The 22,478-nt window shown below is 39.8% G+C and overlaps 1 protein-coding gene across 3 annotated transcripts in view; it reads right to left on the bottom strand.

Moving 5' to 3' along the window:
* Positions 1 to 21,397, bottom strand: part of LOC118405678 (shootin-1-like) — a 44,366-nt gene extending 22,969 nt beyond the window's left edge. For all 3 annotated transcript variants that reach the window (XM_035805283.1, XM_035805284.1, XM_035805285.1), the window contains exons 1-2: positions 21,181 to 21,397; positions 837 to 975 (exon numbers count right to left, since the gene is read on the bottom strand). In XM_035805283.1, the coding sequence (XP_035661176.1) occupies positions 837 to 975; positions 21,181 to 21,388 (347 nt within the window). In that variant the 5' untranslated portion in view covers positions 21,389 to 21,397. The remainder of the gene's footprint in view (positions 1 to 836; positions 976 to 21,180) is intronic.
* Positions 21,398 to 22,478: the final 1,081 nt, after the last annotated feature.

Below are 22,478 nucleotides of genomic sequence, written 5' to 3'. Positions count from 1 at the left end.
GGCCAGAAAAATTTTGAGTACAAACAAGTTACCAGTTCTCTAGCCACGAAATACAGGAAGTGAAACATGCTGCTATATGGTACAACCGAGCACCTCATAAATTGCAAGACAATGTAGAATCAAGTCTCAGCGTTATTTATAAGTCTCCTTTCAACTTCAAAGCCTGGCTGATGTATACACTTTGTGTGTATACTGCAGGTGCTGGAGTGTGTTTTCAATAGAATTGTATTATTAGATAAGCCTGTGGATTTTGGCAGCCTTGGATTTTGCTCACTGACATTGGATGCCGTCCAGTTTCTATACAGCACAAAGGTAGATGTGCTTGTTGATGCTAATAAAGTTTGAGGGTTGGGGGAGGAGTAGTAAGATAACATGCATGGGGTCCGAGTAGATATAAAGGAAAGGCTTTGACTGAGTTTGAGATTTGTTAGTGCAAATGGCATCGTAAAAATTGTTGCAGCACAAAACAGTACTTAGATCCCACGTTGTGTTGCACACACACACACACAGACACACACACACACAGACACACACACACACACACAGAGACACACAAAAAACAACACAGCATTCTGGGGAAAGGTAAAGAGAAATAGCTAATGATCATGATACACTAACCTTTCCCATGCTCTAAGAAGAGTTGCGATGTCTGCAAACAGTGGAACGATCCCACGTTGTGCTACACACACACGCACGCACGCACGCACGCGCGCGCACACACACGCACACACACACACGCACACACACGCACACACACACACACATCCACACAAAAAAACATAACCTTCTTGGGGAGGGTAAAGAGAAATATGATCATAATATTACGGTACACTAACCTTTTCCGTGCTCTAAGAAGATTTGCGATATCGGCACACAGTGGCACGATCCCACGCCGAGTGCTCCGGACCACCAGCGCGACCGCTGATGAGGCAATCTCCTTGTCTTCATCCAGGTTTTTGATATCGCTGCAACTGTCTGTAAATCAAATAAGGAACATAATCAGTCTTTCAAAAATGTGAAACGATATTGATAAAGCCTAAGCTTACTGACTATAATATGTGGGCACGAGTTATATATATGTATCAATCTATCTATCTATATCTCACATATATGTCATTATATGTGTGGTGTGTGTGTGTGTGTGTGTCTGTGTGTGTGTGTGTGCGTGTGTGTGTGTGTGTGTGAGTGACTGATGATGATATGATTAAAAGCAGTATTTCTCTCTATATATATATTATGATAACAAAAATTAATATCTGAATATATAAATTATAATAATAATATCAACAGTCAGGCTTTACATGGTTTGACGACTAGTATGACTTTCTCTTCCGTCAGACTCACCAGGCAGTGACTACTGGCAGAAGTGTATATATAGCTACTGAACATTCTAGGGGAGCCTTCAACAATGCAAATATTTTGACAGGGATCATTGGAACACATTCCACATTGCTTGGTCACCAACCAACACATTGTCATTCAAAGCTGGCTTCAACTCTAGAATATATGGTATGATCCAGATAAAGGGAAGTATCGTCCTTAAGGATTTATATGTTTTTAACGAAAAAGTTACCATGAAATTATGAATGTAAAAAGAAATCAAAACAGAGGCAGTAACGTTTCTTATTTTTGCTGCATATTCTATATCATATATAATATTGTGCACACAAATTTTTTCTATCAACATCAGTGCCCCTAGGACTATTCCCAGAAATAAATTTCCAGCACAATGCTATACAATGAAATGCCCTGATACTGATAGCAATAAGCAAACGGTTATCTTGTTTACAAGGGGTAATCTGCATCCAAACAACACTTGTATACAAACATTTGGAAACTTACCGACATCCTAAAACAAATTAAATAGTGTTACCACAATCATGATAGAGTCATAGAACATTATCATAGATGTATGTACATGTATATTGATATATTCATAATATCTAACATTAAGGGGAAGATATTATAGTTTTAATAAGAGTCACATTAATCAGTAAACCTTCTTTCTACTGTAAGAACAAAAGAGACACAACACTCTTTTATGTTATCTTTGAAGTTAGTAGGGTGATGCATCAAATAAACTGTAAACTTCAGCAGTGGTGGAAGATTTAGCCAGATTAAATCTCGCTTATAGCAGCCCACCCAACATCCGCCGGAGGGGAGGGCCCAGTTACAGCCCTGGCTAGCAGAGTTTGTGTTACAGAGACTTGAAAAATCTAAATGGCAAACATTTTGAATCATTGTAAGGACAGTACAATACAGAATACATTGCTGTTAAAATTTCCGCATAGAGATGCAGCTTTGTCCTTGCCTATAAACAACACTGCACTATTTCAGTTCTCAAGATTGGAACACAAGACATTATAATCATTACTTCACGTAAAGAAAGCTTACAACTTCGCGATAGCAACACTGACATAAGCTTGTATGTAAACATTTCAGACATGCACATCCAAGTGGCCCCCAGTGTCCACCCTTACCGAATCTTCCTCCTATACAAGTCAGAAGTACCGGGCTTTGTCCTTGCCTATAAACAATACTAGACCATTTCAGGTCTCTGGATTGGAACACAAGACATTATAATCATTACTTCCAAGTATTTAGGAAGCTCATAACTTGGTATATAGCAACAATGACATAAGCTTGTATGTAAACATTTCAGACACGCACATCCAAGTGGCCCCCAGTGTCCACCCTTACCGAATCTGCCTCCTATACAAGTCAGAAGTACCGGAACAGCCTCCATGTAGGCGCTTCAAAAGCACAGGACAGCTATCTACAGGGCTCGAAATACCACCTGCATATGCAGGTTAGTGCAGGTAAAATTGGAGCTGTGCAGTTATTTCTGATGTCTACCTGCACCTAACCTGCACTGGTCCATGTACTAGGTTTTATACATAAATGTCCTATGATGTAGGCATCTATGGACTGTTATTACCTGTTGTTATTGCTATTAGACTGTTACCACCTAAAAAGAAAAAAAAATAGCAATGGCTCCTGAACAATTTTAGTATGATCCATGTTTCCTAAATTCAGAGTTGTGCAGGTAAAATTTGTCTGTTGCAGGTAATTTTCAATGTTACCTGCAAAAACTATAGCTAGAAAACAGTATTTCGAGCCCTGTAAGCACTTCAAAAGCACAGGACAACTCTCCATCAACAACTCTGGGATCCCCCCTTGGCAACCCTGCAATGCCCCGCTGCCCAAGAATTGCAGGTAAACAAGACTGGCTCGCCCGGATCCATCCCAATAACGTGATTACGTCTCCGCCGTCATGCTTGCTTCCCCAAGTACTCTGGGGGACATGGAGTAGAACAAGAGGACTGCCAACAGCGGTAAACAGACTAACACTAACATGTAAATTTGTGTTCCCTGTACACATTACGAGGGGAGATCAATAAGTTCTCAGCCTCGCCCAGAATTAATAAGCACAACACAAATTTTGAGGCACAACTTTGTAGTATAAAGCCTTTTATCAATATCCTCCAAATTTCGAATCATTGCAGTCATCACTTTCCAGCAACATCATTTTGAAAATCAGTAGGTTATAAGTGGCCAGAAATAATAATACAATATGTTTATTGCAAGTTCTTGCCCGAGGGCTAATTGCAGGTACAAACAACATGTAAAATAAGGAAAATACAAAGGTGCTAGGAACTACATTCTATGACTATGCTATGCTAGTGTACATTATACTGGTTTTGTTGGGTTAGACTTCTTCTCTTTAGGCAGTGGAAGACGAATGTAACCACTTCTTTTATAATGTGTGGGTTCTTTGATTTTAATAGTAGGATTGATTTTTCATTGTCAGGAATAGTTGGAAAGTAAGCGTGTATTTTGGATAATAATAACGTGATTACATCTGTCATGCTTGCTTCGTACTCAGGCCAGTCAGCGGGACATGGAGTAGAACAAGACAACTGCCAGCAGCGGTTTTGTGTAGGGGCACCGCAGGTAAACGGATCGACACTGACATGTAAATTTACTTTACATACTCAGGTGAGACATAAGGGAGGGACACACTGATATTGCCAGATATTACCGGGGAGCCAAATACTTTATAATCAGTTTTATATAATCAAAAGAGGTCTTCACCCAAAACCCTCCTCACAGTTTAAAATTAAAGTATTGCATCTCTTGTCTTAGCCTATCTAATATGAGTTATGGCTACAGAACAACTGTCACGGTGTCGGCCATGAGACAGCAAATATCCAAAGAAGACCACAGCACGTTCAGGACAAAAGATACAATGTCATGTATACGTACTAACAACCCAAAGTTCTGCTGCAGTACTAAGGTCACACACCAGGGAGGCAAAAATCTTTCCAACTCCTATCCACATGCCATCCAAAGCATTTGAAGTCTGTTGTTACCACAAATAGCTGGAAACACAAACCAAAACGACACCCCCATTACTCACAGAGGTAACAAACTGTTGAGAAACTGTACGTGTCTGCAGGCACGTCTAAAGAATCCAGCATGTTCTACCACACCTGAGGGAAAGCCAGGAAACTGGACACCCCGTCCCGAGTTCACCTTGCACACCTGTGCCTTAAGGGCACTTCGCTTCGCCAGGTGAACAACAAAGGGGAAACATGGGCAAATCTAAAACTTAAAAAGCTTTTACAGTTGGCAAGGGTGCAATTTAAGGGTAGTCAAAGCACCCTTATTGAGGGCTTAACTGTAAGGTCACTTATAGATATGTCGTTACAGCTGTTTGTTTGGTATGAAAACAACCCTAAATGTGCTGTGAATTACTTTCAACCTTCACCTTAAGGATCTTCTTTTTCTAAAACTTTTTCCCTTTTTTCTCTTCGGCTTAGAAATGGCTTTTGAGTCAATTCTTGAAATAAAGTATCATAAATGGCTTTTGAGTCAATTCTTGTAATAATTAAGTGTCATTATTAGAGATACATGGTGTACATAATAAGAAAATATTTGTTCATTCTATAACTATAAAGTCAATATAAAATCATTTTTATTATCGCGTGCTTTTTGATGGTACCCTAGTTAATTTTCTCCATTGACTAAAGTAAAGCTGTCCATTATAACCACCTGTCGCAGAAACCAAGCTTAGATTTTATTGGTCATTTGATTTTGAAAGGTCTTCTTGGGTTGTTTTTATTGTTTATGATTACGTACACCAGGATGTTGTGCTGCCCCTACGGCTAAAGGCTATGGGACGAACGAACGAACGAACACCAGGATAAACAAATTGGGATTCGGCCATGGGATTGATCCAAAATCTCGAATCCTAGTATGAACCGTCCAAATCCGGCTCTGATCGGGGTTAAATCAACCAAAGGTGATGGATTCAGTTGATCAAAATAGGGATCAATCAAGTGCCTGGTACGTGAATCCAAATCACAAATCTTCATATCCGCCCCTTGGATATACATTGACAAACGGAAATGACCCATACTCTTTTCACCTTTTCCCGTCAAGTTGTCATTCTATGCCCACTCCAACCTCACCTTACCTGCCAATATTGGCAGCGACAGACAAATATGGCCTGTAGGACTGACAAGGCCGACAAAGTGTTCAAGTCCAACCAAGCATGTAGGGAAGTTGACTGCCAAGTCACCATTGAGAGCTGCCATTTGTCATTGTCACTTGTATGTATCAGGCCTATTGTGACTGTCCCAGTGAAAAACAACAAAACTGGTCTTGTTCTTCAGAGGTCCCAGGTCAAGGTAAGAATGCCTACCATGCTGGCAAGAGTTGATTTTTTGGACAAAAACATCCTACCGGAAAGGAACAATGAGAAGTTTCATGGCCTTCATGCAGACTGACTGTCAAAACGTTATTTTTTATCAATCATCGAGTGGTGCAATGTTCAAGGTAGGAGACTTGAATGAAAGTGTAGCCAAACTTGTGCAAGTGATCACTTCTACTATCTGGTCACTGTTACCACTTTCTACTTATATAAATTTTTTTTCCAACAGACACACTTTTCCGTTGCCAACTGTCCACAAAGACCAGGTCCTATTGGTCCCCAGAGTGGTCTTCTTTTATTTTAATTGGGCAGTTTTGAGTGTAATGCACAAAAACTATGTAATTTGTTATAAAAAAAAAGTTGAAGGACCAATGTACAGATGCAATAATCCAATAGACTATGATGCTTAATAATGATATAAAATAGACATACCATAATTATGAGAAAAAGCAATGTCTATTAGTATTAACTTGAAAGTTCATCTCTACAACCATCCCTGAACAGAGACGGTGGGCGCCATAGACTTCCTGCAACCTATAATCCACTGCTTACTGAGTCACGTGTTCTATCTACATAACGTGACGTCACAACAGCAGTGGATTGTTCATTCCTTGACAAAGACTGGTGCTGTTCAGTCGAAAATTTGGGTGAGTCCAATTTTGGTGTTGGAAATTACAGTTCAACTATTTCAAAAAAGAGTCTATTAGTATTGATTACAAATTAAAAGTTGTGTAGTGTTACTAACTAAAGATAGACAGAAAGGGTGCAAGATTTCAATTCTAACTTGACAACAACCATTATGCTTGCCAAATGTCTTAGGCCCAATCTAGAGACAGTTTTTACGGATATCTGTGGATGTGTCGTGAGGGATCTGGAACATTGGCTGCGGGACACCCGTGGTGCTTGCAGTCATAAACAGCTATATAGCCTTATGGGCCCGTATTATATGCTAATGAGCCCTCCTGAAGTCGGGACGCATCTACACACGCACAGAAGTTGTTGGGGACCCCTACTAAGCTATCTGGCGAATGCTCCGAACCTTACGGAAGAAATTCTGCCGATATCGTTATGGAGATATTGCAGTTCCATCTAGACGCTGAAAAAAAGGGGTCGGCGAGAGATTATCGGCTCGCAGATATCGGGAAAAACTGTGTCTAGATCGTGCCTTAAAGGCATTCCTTTGTGCACCTCAAACCATCACTGACAAAAAAGACATCCTTCCACTGCCAAAGGAATGTATGAAAAGTCAAGGAAAAAATCTGCTCAATGTCGGGACAGCTTTGACAACCGCTGAAGTTACATTTGCCTGGTTCCAAACAACATTCCTTAGAGTCTGCATGCCTTTTTGTTTTTCCGTAAAGGCGTAGGTTGAATCTTATTTCACAGTGTTAATTGTAGTTGTAGGTGGCCTATTAATTCCAATTAAACATTAACTTAAGGATCTTTGGTAAACTATTCATGAAATTCATATGGTCAGTCGCTTTAATTCTGTGTACATAGCACACTTTCAGTTCTCCTGAGTTTATTGACGAGTTATTTGTATCAGCAATGTTCCTTGCCAGATTGCCCCAAATATCCAGTTGTGTTGGCATTCGCAGCCTTGCTAGTTTTTGACACACACCCCATGAATACAATGGAATAATCCAATGAAGTCATTTCCACAAGGAACAACCCTTCTAACTAAGATTAGTAAGAAGTTTATTTATTATTAAGTGTTGCAGGCCCTTGTGAATTAACTGATAAGTCTTTCCCGCCCTCTTACATTTCCAGGATCCCCCCATGCAGACCCTCCTAACCCTTGCATGTTGTCATCTGGGAAAACAACAACATCCCACACTGTGTAGTTGCCAGTGGTGCGAAACGTGGAAAAATCCCGGGGAAAAATTTGCTCAATGTTGGACCGACTTTGTCCCCGAGGCCCCCCTGGCCTGCGACCCTCACATCCCTGTACGCCCGTCACTCTGGCTGGCACACATTTGCAAGAGAGAGCACAATAGTCCCCTCATTCTCTCCGCATACTTGGTCCCTACCTACACTTCTCCTCAGAAACACTAGCCGCCAAGAAGAAAGGGCTCTTTTTTTCCTCAAACTTCTGGCTGCTGCCAGAAGTGGTGGGGCAAATGGAATGGAAAAGCTGAGCCACAAGAAGAAGAAAAAAAAGGAGACTTCTTTCAGCTTGGGGCTTGGGCTGTTTTTCTGTAAAGGATTTCTTTGGAATGACTTTCTGGTGGGATGGGAAAGTTTTGGACAATTCCCAATCTGTTCCATTGTTCTTTTATTATGGAAACTACATGGCAAAATTTCTACGAGAACTAGGACCAGAAGAGGTTGCAGTTTATATGTCACAATTTCTTTTTGATAAATTCATATGTCAAAATCAAATAGCTCTTAAAACCAATATTACTAACCTCAAGGCTACCACACTAGAGTTACTTCTACAACTACATTGCAGAGTCTGTCTCAAAGCATACATATATATACTGTAGCATCTTCACATTTTTAGTACTTTCTTTAGTACTAATTTCATTAGCCTCTACCAGGCTCAGTGGATCGGTGGTTTAATTGTAGAAATTGGACTAATAAAGTCAATAGTACGCTGGGGGAGTTGGTCTGCCAGATTCCTCATCGAGGCAAACCGCTCATTTACTACTAAAGGAACAAAATTTATTTTGTTCTGAAAATGAAAGTGTGCATGGCTATCATCCTTAAAGTTTACTTGCTAGTGCCTGATGAGTAAAATGATGACAAGTTTTATTCTTTTCAGCGATGGTCCATCGCTCGCTGGAAGAGAACAAAATTTCTTTTGATCTGAAAATGAATGAATAACAAGTTTATTGCAAATTCTTGCCCAAGGGCTAATTGCAGGTGACAAAAGAAAAAGAAAAAAGAGAGACAAATAATGGTAAGCACTAAAACAGTATAGTAATTGACTACTCTAGTCTAACTTAAAGATGTAACTTATTGGGTTTGACTTCTTTTTCTGAGACAGTGGAAGACGAAAGATCCCACTTTTTCTGTAATGTGTGGGTTTTGCAACATTAAAAGGAGAGCAGTTTTCTTTTTGTCTGTAAACGTGGAGATATTAGGATACTAGAATTTGGCGTGGCTGTCATCCATAAAGTTCACTTGCTGCTGCCTGACCAGTAAAACAATTACAGGTGACAGACAGTAGAGGAACTGCCCAAGGGAGAACCCATTACCCTGACCAGGCTGCATGAGCCTGCATACATTAACGCCATTAGCTGAATGGCAGCTTTTCATTGATACTTTGAAAAATTCGTACTCTGATGCAAATACACATTCTTTCTTTTACTGTGCCTGGTGCAGTGAAATTTGGTGATAAGGGTTGTCTCTAAAAACTTTAACAATTCAAATCAAGCTAAGTTAGGGAATTTAGACTTAATCCTACGATACAAAAGTGAGATACTTACTCAGATGCCATGGCAACAAATGTGACAACCTTATGTGTATGTTGACACTTGTTAGATGAAAGTGTCATGCATTTCAGTTCACCAAATCTAAACCTAAATGTAGTAATGCGTTTCAGCACACTACATAGAAGAAGGGATAAAATATGCCAAACAATTTCATTGACATATCATAGAAATATTCAATTCTTGGCTTAATTTAAAAAAAAAAACACTAAATTCTCATCATAGAAATATTCAATTCTTGGCTTAATTAAAAAAAAATATCTCCGCTAAATTCCCTACAAAGTCAACATCAAAAGTTGAAACGGAGACTTCTAAAAAGTAAGCCCACCTAACAATGCATAGACATAGACAGTGTATGCGAGCACACACATCAACAGAGATAACATACTTCAAAACAGACTCAAAATACTTCTCTCCCTGACCCTACCGTGCCCACCCACCCAATATCAGCGGACCGTACCAATCGCTAGCGCGCTGAGTAACTTTTCTCCTGGTAAGCCCAGAGACCTGACGCAGGGCTTGAAATTCACTTTTGGGATTAGGTGCACTGGTGCACCCAGCTTACAAAATTGGGCACACCAAATTTTTTTTGGGTGCACCACTTAGATTTAAGTAGAATGTCCAAAAAAACTAATAACAAAACTTAGTTACAAGCTATCAAATTATTAAACAAGTAACATGACAGATATTTTCATTATCTTTCTAACATTTAGATGTCAAGAATATGATGAATACTAGTATACTTGATATCTTTCCATACATACCTAAGAAAATATTTGGGTTCACCCTGTGCATCCACTGAAAAAAATTGGGTGCACAGTTCCAATTTTGGGTGCACCTGGGTGCACATGCACCCAGTATTTCGAGCCCTGCCTGACGTGACTCTCTAGACCAGGCTCAACACAAAGGGCAGGGGAGACCAAAACTGTGCCAGGGCTTGAAATAGTTTTGTCTTTTTACCTGCACTGGTGCAGGTAACTTTTGAAATTACCTGCATCATAGAAATGTTACCTGCACCATTCAAATCAAATACAAATGTATACCCCAAAACAACCTTTGGAACATACTTTGTACGTCTGTTTACTAACAAAGTAGGTAAAACTACCTTGCATACATTGTAGTATGATAGAAACTAAATAAAATGTTGATGTGCTCACAATAATAAAAAACTGTCAATGATCTTCGTTAATGTCTTCATTCTGATCAGCAGGGTCATTTCTAACGTATAGGACAAGTCTCAAAATCTGGTGCAGGTTAGGTGTAGGTAGACACCAAAAATACCTGCACAGACCAACTTTTACCTGTACTAACCTGCATGTATGCAGGTCAAGTTTACTGCACAACAATTGCATCAGGTACAATGTATGGCAAATAACATGTATTACTGACAACTACAAACTATCTACATCAGTATACTAATCTAACATAATAGAAAATATGGCAGCATAGTGTATTTCACATTGTTAAAGCACTACTTCTCTCAGGTGGTGTTTCGAGCCCTGTGTGCCTTGCACAAACACCAATCCTTCCTCCCTGGCTCACATGTAAAATGCCCCATTTCACAGGGCGCTGGCTGGGGAGCAACGTGAAACACCCCCAGGCATGCAGAATGCGGGCGTGTTTACCTCCAACCTGTCCAACACCTTGCCTTCAAATGGCCTCCTGTCATTCCTGAGAGACGTATTCTGCCTACCATTACCAAGGCTTAGCGTCCACCAGGCCTTGCTACGAGGGTGCAGGGATCGTAGAATTTGGCATAAAAAATCGGGAAATTGGCCAGGGGAGTCAGTCCACGCTTAGGTTTGGCTGACCAGCTCCTCTGGTAGCAAAACTCCCCATGGAAAGTTTTTCTCCCTATAATAGCCAGGGTAGTCTGGTAGAGACTAACAAAGGCCCAAAATACTGGATGTATGTGTCCATGTTTTCCGTGTAATTTTGTTATTCCTGTAAATCTACTAAATGGACACCTGTCATTCTTCAGAGATGTACTGTGCCTACCATTACCAAGGCTCAAAATACTGGGTGTATGTGCAACTTTGTGCACCAAAAATTGGAGCTGTGCACCAAATTTTTGACGGAGGGGGCCATTAGTGCACTTTGATATTTTTGCAGGCTACAGGGTAAATTTACTCCCTATACTGTAAATGCAGAAACTTTTGCAGTGGTTTAATGTTTGCGGTTTTTACAGTAGCCGCTTTACCGCGAATTTAAAACCACCACGAAAATTTTTCCATGGCAGTAACAGTAAGAGATTACAGTGCATGGTGCTACCGCGAACTCAAAACCACTGTGAAAAGTACTTTTTCCCGCTACCGCGAAATTAAATCCCCACGAAATTAAATACATTTACAGTAGTTGACAGTATACAGAATGTTCTTGAAATTTAAGTATCAGAAAAAGAAATAAAACTTTTTTTGTACTTTGACATAATGTTTGTTTAAAATTGGAGCTAGCTCTAGATTTAAAGATTCAAGTTGCCTTGTTTTCGTAATCACAATTTTTGCTTTATTTTACTTTATTTTATGTTGTGCACCCAGAAAATCTTTCTGTGGACATAAATTTTAGGTTAGGTGAACCAGTGCATATTATCTAGATCTATATTATATAACCACGGCCAGGAGATTTAGAAATACTATTCTAATAACTATCAAGTAATCTTCAGGATTTGACAGTTCATACGACATGTAGTCAAGCAGGCAAAGACAGATGACAAATTGACAACATATATATTGTCAAAGTTGCACTTAAAGGAGTTGTGTGCAACAGGCCTTTATACTATTATAGTAACCCACGTCCTACAAGGGTCTCTGTTTGTTTGAGTTTGTCAAATATGGATTTGCACTAAGCCCTAACAATCTTTGGCAGTCACCTTCTGTAAAGACCCTATCCAGAACTGTGCATAACTAGCCAATCTGCTGTATTCTAAGGCTTCACTATGAATACAAAGGAACACGCAACACATTTATCATAATCTATTAACAGAATGCACTCTGGATATATACAAACTTGTCTGTGGTGGCAACAGCACCAAATACACACGTATTCGCCTTTAGTTTACCAACTGACATGGAAAATATTGTCACGTCGGGCGGAAACATGACTATAATCTATTTGTTGATCTCTGCCAAAGCTCTGTGCAGGAAGACGCCCCCCTCCCCACCCTGTACCCATTCAAACATTAACCAGGCCATCGGTTAGTCCGCAGGGGGTAAAAGTGATTATTTCGGGTACATTTTGACATGTTGGTGGCTTTGGTTTCCATGTTTTGTCCCGAACGTTGTGGTTGGCATGGTCGCTGCTGAGGAAAGAGAAGTGAATGACGGAGTTTTTAACTGCACAGAAGACTAAATCACCAAAAAAAACAGGAGGGTCATGCCTTAAGAGAGATATCTTAATTCATCATTTATCGTAGCTGGCTCAATCTAATTCAATAATGACCGTTGGTAATCATTTCTGAAATGTAATTGGTCACTTTAATTCTTCGTAGCACATTACTATCGAGCTTCACTGTCAGTCACTGACGAAAGATAGTGGATACTACTAGTATCTGAAACATCTAACCGTTTCCAAAATCATATCCAGTTGCTTGAGTAACTGCTTTTTGGCATATCTTAATTATAACTCTTTCTCCATAGTTCTGGGTGCTAAGCAGAGAAAGCAGTTTCTAGCACTGGTAGCAGTTTTCAAGAACAGTTTGAATCCCTAACCTGCTGTATGTATGGCAAACACTGATCCTACCCCCTATAACTAAGCCATCGCACCAGTTTCGTACCCTGTGGCCAATGTAAATTGCGGCCACAAGTTGTCATCCCCCCAGCTGGCCAAACCTCCCATCACAATGCAAAGAGGGCTGAACGTTATTATAACACTTGAGAAATCCACTTAGCAGGGGGTACTTTAGGATTTGTGTGCATGGATCTGACAAGGCGGTCAACATTTTTATTTTCAGAGTAAAGACTTTCAGCGTTGTCAATGCTTTGGGAGACAATTATTGTCTGAATAAAAGCTTTCATGCAACAGAGGACAAACTTTGTACAAGCTGGCACAAAAACTTCAATATCGTGCATAATGATCATGCAAAATGATCTATAAAATCACAATTTTTTTTCTGCCCATTTTGTACTCTGATATTGTATAGCAATAAAATAGCTGAATAAATCAAATCAAATCAGACAATAAAATGGCAATACTACTGTGGTTACTTGTTGTTGCATGCTAAGAAATAATTACTGTAATACACATTGTAGATCGTTGTATTGTAACACTTGCTTAAACTTTAAAGTGCAGATGATTAATCATGTTTACATTTGTTAATGGCTGTCAAATACACACAGAAACATCAGTCAAAACAATAGCAACATCTAAGCCTGTCTTTATGTATTGTCTTACATGTATTGTCCCATTTCAATGGACCTGTCAAAGGAGGATGAGAGATAGGTGGACAGAAGGTGGAGCTGCAAATGGGGGCTTGTATGGATGGGTACTGTCAATGCTGTAGTGTACACTATATCATGAAAAGTACCGTAAATGCATTTAAGTTTGCGGGGATTTAATTTCGCGATAGCGGCAAAAGGACTGTTCGCGATGGTTTTAAGTTCGCGGTAGCACCATGCCCTGTCGTGTCTTACTGCCATGGAAAAATATTTGCGGTGGTTTTAAGTTTGCGGTAAATTTGCAACGCGAAAAACGCGAACTTACATCCACCGCGAAAATTTCTGCATTTATAGTAGTGGCTACGTACTATGTCTAATTTAACAGCATGGCTTCACTTTAAGTTTAAACTAAAATTGGGCACCAATTATGTTAAACATAGAACACACTTAAGTTATTATGGTATATATCAAACTTGAGCGTTATGCCTACGTGTTGTGGGGCCTCAAAATGGCTGATTACGCTGTACGTATAAAGGCATGCAGTTTATCCCATAAGTGGGCAAAGTACAATAGCTATATCCCAACAGTTTGCAAGTGAGTGCTGGTAAGCCGTAGTGCACTCATTATACTGTTACACAAGCAAACAGTTTTTGGTATGGCGTTAAGCCACCCCAAAGAAAGGCTTTAGACTTTAGAGCTGTTGTAGTTTTCTGTCAGAAACTTTTCTTTTTGTTGTACGTGAAGAAAAATGGAGCAGGAGCAACAGAGATAATTCTCACAGGTGGATTTTTTTGTAGTAGTGACTAAATGAGTTTGTACCTCCTCTAATGGACTAAATGGTTTAGCTCACTTAAAGTAATTTTCCAAGAGGGGGGTCTGTGAAATTGGGCTGAATAAAAGAGCATTACCAGATAATGCTGTATAGCGTAACCTTGAGATACAAAGGTAATAAGACTAAAGCTTCCCCTAACTCATTCCATTAAACCATGTGCTTTCACTTTTAATCCATTGGAAAAATGTAAACTTTCACTTGTACATTTTCAAGTTCACACATAATTTCTTAAACACATGTAGTTACCACAGTATTTCCCTCTTTTTTTTTTATAATTAAAATTCTTGATAATTTGGCATTCTCAACAAAACTATTGTTTTTTGATGAGTACATATTTATTACGTTGCATGTATTTTGGACACAAACACCTCAAAAAGTAGTGTTATTGTTGTTATTTACTTGCTAAAACATTTCAAACAAGTAAATAAACATGTCCAAACATGTTCCTCCTACCTGTGAAAAATACATGCCTCAGGGGCATCATAACAGACATTCCAACCAAATAAAGAGGACATGCTCATACCCTGGGGGATACAAATATTTCTTGAGGACATTGCCCCTTCCCCTGAAATCCACCCTTGTTTAGCCTGTCTGCTTCTAAAGTCTGTACAACATACAAGTAGGTACCTTTATTTATGCACAAATGTGACCACATTTTCCCATTGACACAAGCAGTAAGACTTCTGTATTACTCTACAGATTAAAAAGCTATGGGACTGACTGACTGATTCGTGATTGACAGCTGACAAGTTACAGCATTAATTTTAAGTGATCTTCTTGAGCACTATTGTTGGAAGACATAATATTACAGAAGGGCTCAATACTCTTTGAAACTTTTACAATACCAGGCTTACAATAAGCAAATTTTCAAATAATCCCAGTATTCATTTCGTGAATTTTGACACCAGACATGCATTTACAATGCAATGACATGTACTGCACCACAGAATTACAAACTACAAATTGTTAAAACAATTGCTAGGTGAGAAAACACCTTTGCCCCTTCTACAACTACGTCAGCATTATAAAATCCCTGCAAAAATACAAGAATTTACAGTAATTCCTAGAGTAATTCCCTGCACACCAAAGTTTGCTAGTTTACCCTACCAAGGCAAACAAGCAGAACCAGACCTGACCAGTTTTATCTCCCTCTTATCTGGGAGAGAGTAGGTCAAGATGGGTTGCTAGGCAACACAGCCCCTTGACATCTTCCAGGGAAAATGCCAGGAAGGTGTCTGGGATGTTCAATTTATTGAAAGGACTACGTTTCTTTTTTTAGGGTCTGCATGGGGAGTTCCGACAACGATTTACGCTGAATTCAGAAGAACCCACTACGTATTACGCTAAATCTAGGAAGGCAATTACTCTAAATTTGGTCGCCTCGCTACGAATTACGTAGATAAGACGGTTTTCCCTACGAGTTATGGGAAATAAAAATAGGCTGCCTACGCCTTACCGACAAGAGCATGCAGACCCTCTTTTGTGTGTTCTGGACATGCTACGTTCATCACTTTGGTATGGTAGATAGCGCAAGTGCTCTATAAGAAGTGACATAAGTTTGGACCACCTAGCAACTTTCTTTGGAACTGCAGGGGTATTTTATTTCCAGACCTTTTCTCTGATTAATTTAGCTCTTGACCATGTGTTTTTCCTCAGCACTTTGCCTGATGCTTAGCTGTCTGGTCCTACCTTCCCCCAGACAATCCAGGCTTCCACAGCTGTCTCTTGGGCGCTCTGGACCCTCTGATTTGTAGGGCCATTGCTCCCAAGAACACCACTTCCAACACCCAAGGGTTTTGCAGGGCCTGACCAAGAATGCTTGAAACTTTCCACTCCACACTACACAAGACAATCACCTTTCTTTTCTCTCAAGTCCTAGGTTTGTTTCTTGGAAGTGGAAGTACGGTGGTAACAATTTGCGGCACTCTGTGAAAGGATCATGCATTGCGCCCTTTAAAACTTCCTACGGATTCTTTGGGAGGTAGCGGAACTTTCTGCACAAGATTCCAGGACATTCCTAACAACTTGATTAAGTTGACGATTATTTCTTAGTGTATAGTCTATAGAGAAGAGTAGAGTAGAGAAGAGTAGAGTTTCTTCGGCCATAGTATATAGTGCAATAAATAACTGAAAAGGGGCCCAAACTGGAGCCAAAAGCTCATAGCTGGCTTGATCTACTACTTGTAGAAGTGCTCTACTCTTTGGACATTCACTATGAACAGTTTGAGTGAATCTTCCTGGTACAAGATTTATTGCATGTACAGCTGGGAATGCCAGTTTTAATCAGACAGTACCATGGCTAAAGGTGTGTGAAATCAAGTTCCTCCCCTTGTCTGCCCTGTCCACAGTTTGGCATGCCAAGCCACAAATGCTCCACAGTAACGAACTTCCCAGACAATGCTACTGCTGAGTTGGCACTTGGCAAAGTTGGAAAGCTAACAGTCTTGAAAGCGACCTTGAATAATGTCTGTCAGAACTAAGTTTAAAATGTGTACTAGCTCATTGAATTTCCTTGCAATTAAGACTGCATTAGTCAAACAAATAACAAAGAGTTTAACTGTTAAGCTCTGTCACAAAGCCAAAAAGCTTCCGTTGTATTTGTTGGTTGTCAAAAGGTTGTCCAGCTTAAAAATTGCCATAGTCTTTAACTTAAGCATATTTTTACCTAAAAAATTTAGTACCCAATTGAATCAGCATAGACAGGGCTCAAGAACTCAAGAACCTGAGACAGTTGGACAATTTGTAAAAATGGCATAGCAACAAAGGCATGGCAATAATGGAAGAGAAATTTGTAACAATTTTCAACTGACAAAAAACAGCTGTCAGAAAAATAGGAAGGATGTTGAAAACATTACAATCCTTCCCCTTAATATCTGCTTGGAGATTACACACTTGTTCTCTAGCAAAGTCATGACTCACGTCAAATTTCGGTGTACATATTTACAAACATTGTGGAAATGCCCTTTTTCATGAGATGTCAACAGGGCACAGCAACTTTCTGACTTTGACCCCATTAAAATACTTTGGCTTGTCAGGGGGATTTGGGAGCTTGATTGATGAGTGTTTGATTATTTTTCTTGCTGGGGCACACAAATTTACCATGAAATTACTTAAGATGGGTCAAGAGTTGAGCACAAGTGTGTGTTGTTGTTGTTTGCTTGTGTAGCTGCCAAACAAGGCATGACGCAGTACACACCTGGGTTTATTCACCAATGGGGGTTGTATGGGGACTACTCAACTCTTAAAACTGGACAAATCCAAACCACATAACAACTCTTACCCCCAGGAGGTATGTTACATGCAACATAAAACTTCCTCATGCTGAGGCAGTCCTTTTGGACAGCAGCAGGGAAAACCTCTTCTACGAAGTTGTAGTGAATTTCACCCCAAGTAAATAATGAAAGGCTTTGAAAAATGTCCAATCTACAAGGTTTGAATAAATTGCACAAACTTGAAGTTTGTCATAATGATTTCATTCATTGATTGAATAATTCTGTACATGCTTCACAAAAATCACTATTTCATTCTCTTTTGAAAATAGAATTCTGTGGTCCAACATGTCCAAAAAAAGAGCAGATTTACATGTAAATTAGGTAGAGAACAGCTGCAGGTGTTTTCAGGTGTTATTAAGTACCACAGGTAACCATGCCTGTAACAAGGACTATCATTAGTCAAGCTAAACACGTTGCTGTCAAAGACTAGAGCAGATTGTTTGGCTATGTTGGGAATTCAGGTTTCCAGTTCTTAAACTTACTGTCATTTTTGGTCAATTTAGCCTGGATATGTCAGCTTTTTTTAGCATTAGCACGCTCCCCTGGTTGCTTTTTGGGGGGCCTGGGAAGCAACAGAGACAGCTAAAAAGGCTGGCAAGTCCCATACATTTGATTGCACTACCTGAACTCTTGAACAACAAGGCACCCAGGAGAAGTTTCAGACAGACACAGGTCTGGCATTACGTGTCTGTTTGGGAATTTTGGCCGACACTGAAGCACCGAGCAAGCCAAAATCGGCACCCTTTGTTGAGCACCAACTGCCTTAATCTAGTTAAATATGGGTCACAGGACAGGGTTTGGCTCCAGTCTCTTCCACTCAAACTTCGTGGTGTTTGGTTCCTCGCTCCTCTTTCTTCCCCTGGTCATCCTTTCAGCCCTGTCCAGGAATGAAATTACTCAGCACTGCCTGTAAATTTGGTTACCCAGTACGACATCTGATAGGAAGGGACCAACCTGATTAAAGCTATCACAAGGAATGCAGAACAGGCTTTCTGGACAATTACGGGACCTTGGATGCCTTTCTATGTTTCCTCTTCGCTGGCCCCCTTGTCTGACACACTACTAGTACTGTACCGACACACAGACAAAACTAAGCCCCCAAAAAAACAGTTTGTCAATCTCTAAAGTAAACTGTGTATACCATACTGTACATGCTGTCATTTGATGATACACTTCATTTCATAACATGCTATGATAAACAGTTGTAGTAATCCAATATTCAAGATAATTAAGATGAAAGAATGACAACTTTGTCATTCATCATCGGTCTGAAAACAATTCAAGAATCTGAACTGCAGTTGTTTTATAAATCATAGTGATTTTATGAGACTTTATCATATAACACATGCTATGTATAATTTCAGCTAGTGCACATACAGATATGCTTAACAGGTTCTGAACTTTTGAATACAGAACTTCAGTTCAGATACCACCATGTGTGAAGCAAACAAAGAACAGTTCAAGTCTGTATGGAGAAACCTGGCAAGCTGACCAAATGGCAAATCTGTTGGGCCAAGTTGGCTGAGAAAAAACGCTGACTTCTGCCTCTCTTCCAGACACCTTATCCATTACACTGTCTGGAATTCCACTTCCCAGCACAGAAGAAAACCAGACATGCAGGAAAATAGCGTTGGGGCCCAAGTTTCCACTGGAAAATTGGATCCAGAGTCCGCCCTGGCCTCTGGGGGAGAGAGGGGACTGGAAAGAAGAGCTTCTCTGACAAGAGGTCAAGGAGTCTGGGACAAAACATACTGCTGGCCTTGCTTTGGGGGATGTCCAGTTGGCATTAGTGAAGCCACACTTCGCTTCAACTTCAAGCTGTGCACAAGTTTAAGTTTGGGTTGCCATTCCTTGACAAGTTTTTCTATGCAGGATCAAACTTTCTTTCTCCAAACAAAACTTTTTGAAGACCTCATAAAACATTTTTGTCTTCAACAAAATGGCCCTGAACAATGAAATCATTTTTCACCCCTTCCCTTTCTTTGAATTGTTGACCCACCCCAGTTCTATCAGCCTTAAAAACTTGGCTAACTGACCTACCCTGAACTTTTGAAACAGACTTGACTGCATTCAATTTGGACAGAGGCAAAGTGGTCCAGAAAGTATATAGTACTTTCCTTTGCCTTGATATCATCCTTGCAAATATAAACTATAATATAAAACAAATATGTACCTTGGTCCTATTGAGCATTCTATAAAATGTAACCTTATAAAATAAATGTGTCAAGTTCCAAAGTATCACTCAAACTAACAATGCAGTTTATCGTCTAACACGGGAGAAGAATAAAAGATAAAATGAAACCTTAACATTTTCACTCTTGCATATTGCCTCCCATTTTTGCCTTCACTACTGTAAAAATTTACAGTGGTTATTTACAGTGGTTTTGTTGTTATTGCGACCACTATGGATTCATGACACCAAAGACAAAACAGCATTTCAAACATAATTATTACAGTACTGAGATGTTTCAACCATGAAATTAAAAACTGCCAAAACTCAAGATTGGCTGTCTTACAACAAAACACAACCATCACCAAACTAAGTACATTTACAGTATATAGCACTCCTACAACACAAACCTAACATACATAATATGTTAGCTAATCAATGATGAAATTGATCATAATGATTGAAATCCTTTGAATTATGTCTGGATTCAAACCCACAAAATTTCTTAAATTTCATTCATAAATATCTTAGCTATCCTCTTCACAAATAAACAAACCAATTAACTAACAAAGAAACAAACCGAGGTAAACAAAACTGGTAGGACAAAAATTCCGAATTCTACCACTCAATATTATCAGCTAGTCGCCTAGTCCCATAGTAAATTATGTCATTGTCAGGACAAAGGGCATTTAATTTATTTCATTAAAAAAAATATATTGAAAGATAATTCCGGGTTTAATCTCAGAAACTTTTCTCTGTTGTCATATGTCATATTGATCTTTTTACAACTTCAAACCGATTCCAAACTACATAAATGGAGATATAATCGAGAAAGTTTGTTTTGGACCCAGTCTGCTGTCCTACGTGCTGAAGCTCATGCTCTGAGTCTGACTCTGAGCTCTTACGGTCAACGTCTTGGGCATTTCTTGGGAAATTTCAAGACGTTTTCAGCTTTCGACGGGGTCTAAGAAGACAAAGTCGAAGATATGATGATATTAACTGTTAAATTCTGACCGAACCTTCCCAAAACGTTACCTCATTTGCGTGTTACACATGATTTTAAACAGGATGATATGATTTTGTCTTCCTCCCTTACGTTACCGACCCGATTGGATTAGGCCAACTTTTGACCAAGGGGCAAATTTTCTTGGGATTGTTCTAAGACATTTTCAACTCGGACGGGGTCTCAGACGACAAAATCATCAAGACTATTATGTTGACTGTAAATTCTGACAGAAATATTCCCCAAAAGTCCCCATATTTGCGTCCTAAACACGATTTCAAACAGCACGAAGGCTGACGATATTTCAGACGACACTTCCCCCCAGCCGGAGGCCCCTTTACCGTAACTTCTCCCGGACCCCGGCGGTAACTTCTACCCACCTTGCCCGACGAAAGACAGGCCGTCCTGCTGCCAAAACCTCGCCCACGACCCGCTGTCACTCTCAGGGACACTCTGATCCGAGCTGCAGCTCTCCATCTTCCCAAAACTGACCGAAATCTGGCTCCCAAACGGACAGAAATGCGCCGCTACTTCCACCGTCCCGCCATGTTGTGCTCGACTGTTTGACTTCGGGACAGGAAGTCTCATTATGCAAATCAGGCCACGCCCACTTCATGCCAAATTCACCAAATCCCAACACTTTCTCTTGGCCACATTTTTCACCAACTTCTGCCACCTTGCATAACTTTATGCTTCATTCGTTGCAATTCCATAAACAATCAATTTCTAACAGCCAACTTTGACAAGAACTTAACCACTTGTTGAATAATTCTGTCAATCTGTGATTTATCGTCAGAATAATCATCAAACTTACGTCGACCCATTTTATCAATTCAGCATATTTCTTGTCTCTGATCTAATGATTTGAATAGATAAATATGATGCACAGATTACGAGTGTAAGGAATAAAATTATGCTGTTTAAAAAACCCCACCCCCTCAATTAATTTTCAATCGATATTCGCAGTGCGGGGGTTGGCAATCAGCACTTTGCCTCTGTTCTATGAATTTCAACAAGTGGTTTGAATCGTACAACCTCGCTCCACGTGCGCTTTTGTTGCGTTTGTTTGGCTTTTGTCGTGTATGTTTGTTCAGAACTGGCACTACGGAACACTGACGTGAGTGTACCGCAGCGGTTTTGCTTGTTTTCTTTTTGGTCTCGTTGTTTTGAATGGAGAGAAAGCGTGTAGGGTTTTCGTCAAATAAACGATAGTGTTACCCTCGTTGTCAGCAGAGGCAAGGTTTGAAAGAGTGTGTCTGGAAAGGGGAAGCTAACGGACGTGTGAAACAGTCTGGGGAAAAACAGTCATGTGATGAATGAGAGTTTTGTGGCTGACTCATATTTGGGCCGGTGTAATGAAAATACTTGTGACTTGAGACTTTTAAGCAATGTTTTTGTACATTTGTCATTTGAGGTAATTATGTGTTAATCTATGAGAAATGTAACGTTAACGTTATATGTATGTGTTGGCACCCAATATCAGCTAAGCTACCTGGGTTTTGCCTTGTATGGTATTGTAAGCAATTTCGATAAAATAATAAATAAATAATTCTTACAAAAGGTTTAACGTAACATAACGATTATATATGACGTTGAACGATAATGTTTCACACACACACACACACACACACGCGCGCGCGCGCGCGCACACACAGACACACGCACACACATAAAAAAC

This window comes from Branchiostoma floridae, chromosome 18 (genome assembly GCF_000003815.2).
Source record: "Branchiostoma floridae strain S238N-H82 chromosome 18, Bfl_VNyyK, whole genome shotgun sequence".
Classification (NCBI taxonomy): Eukaryota; Metazoa; Chordata; class Leptocardii; order Amphioxiformes; family Branchiostomatidae; genus Branchiostoma; species Branchiostoma floridae.
This window is presented reverse-complemented; position numbering and strand designations above follow the sequence as displayed.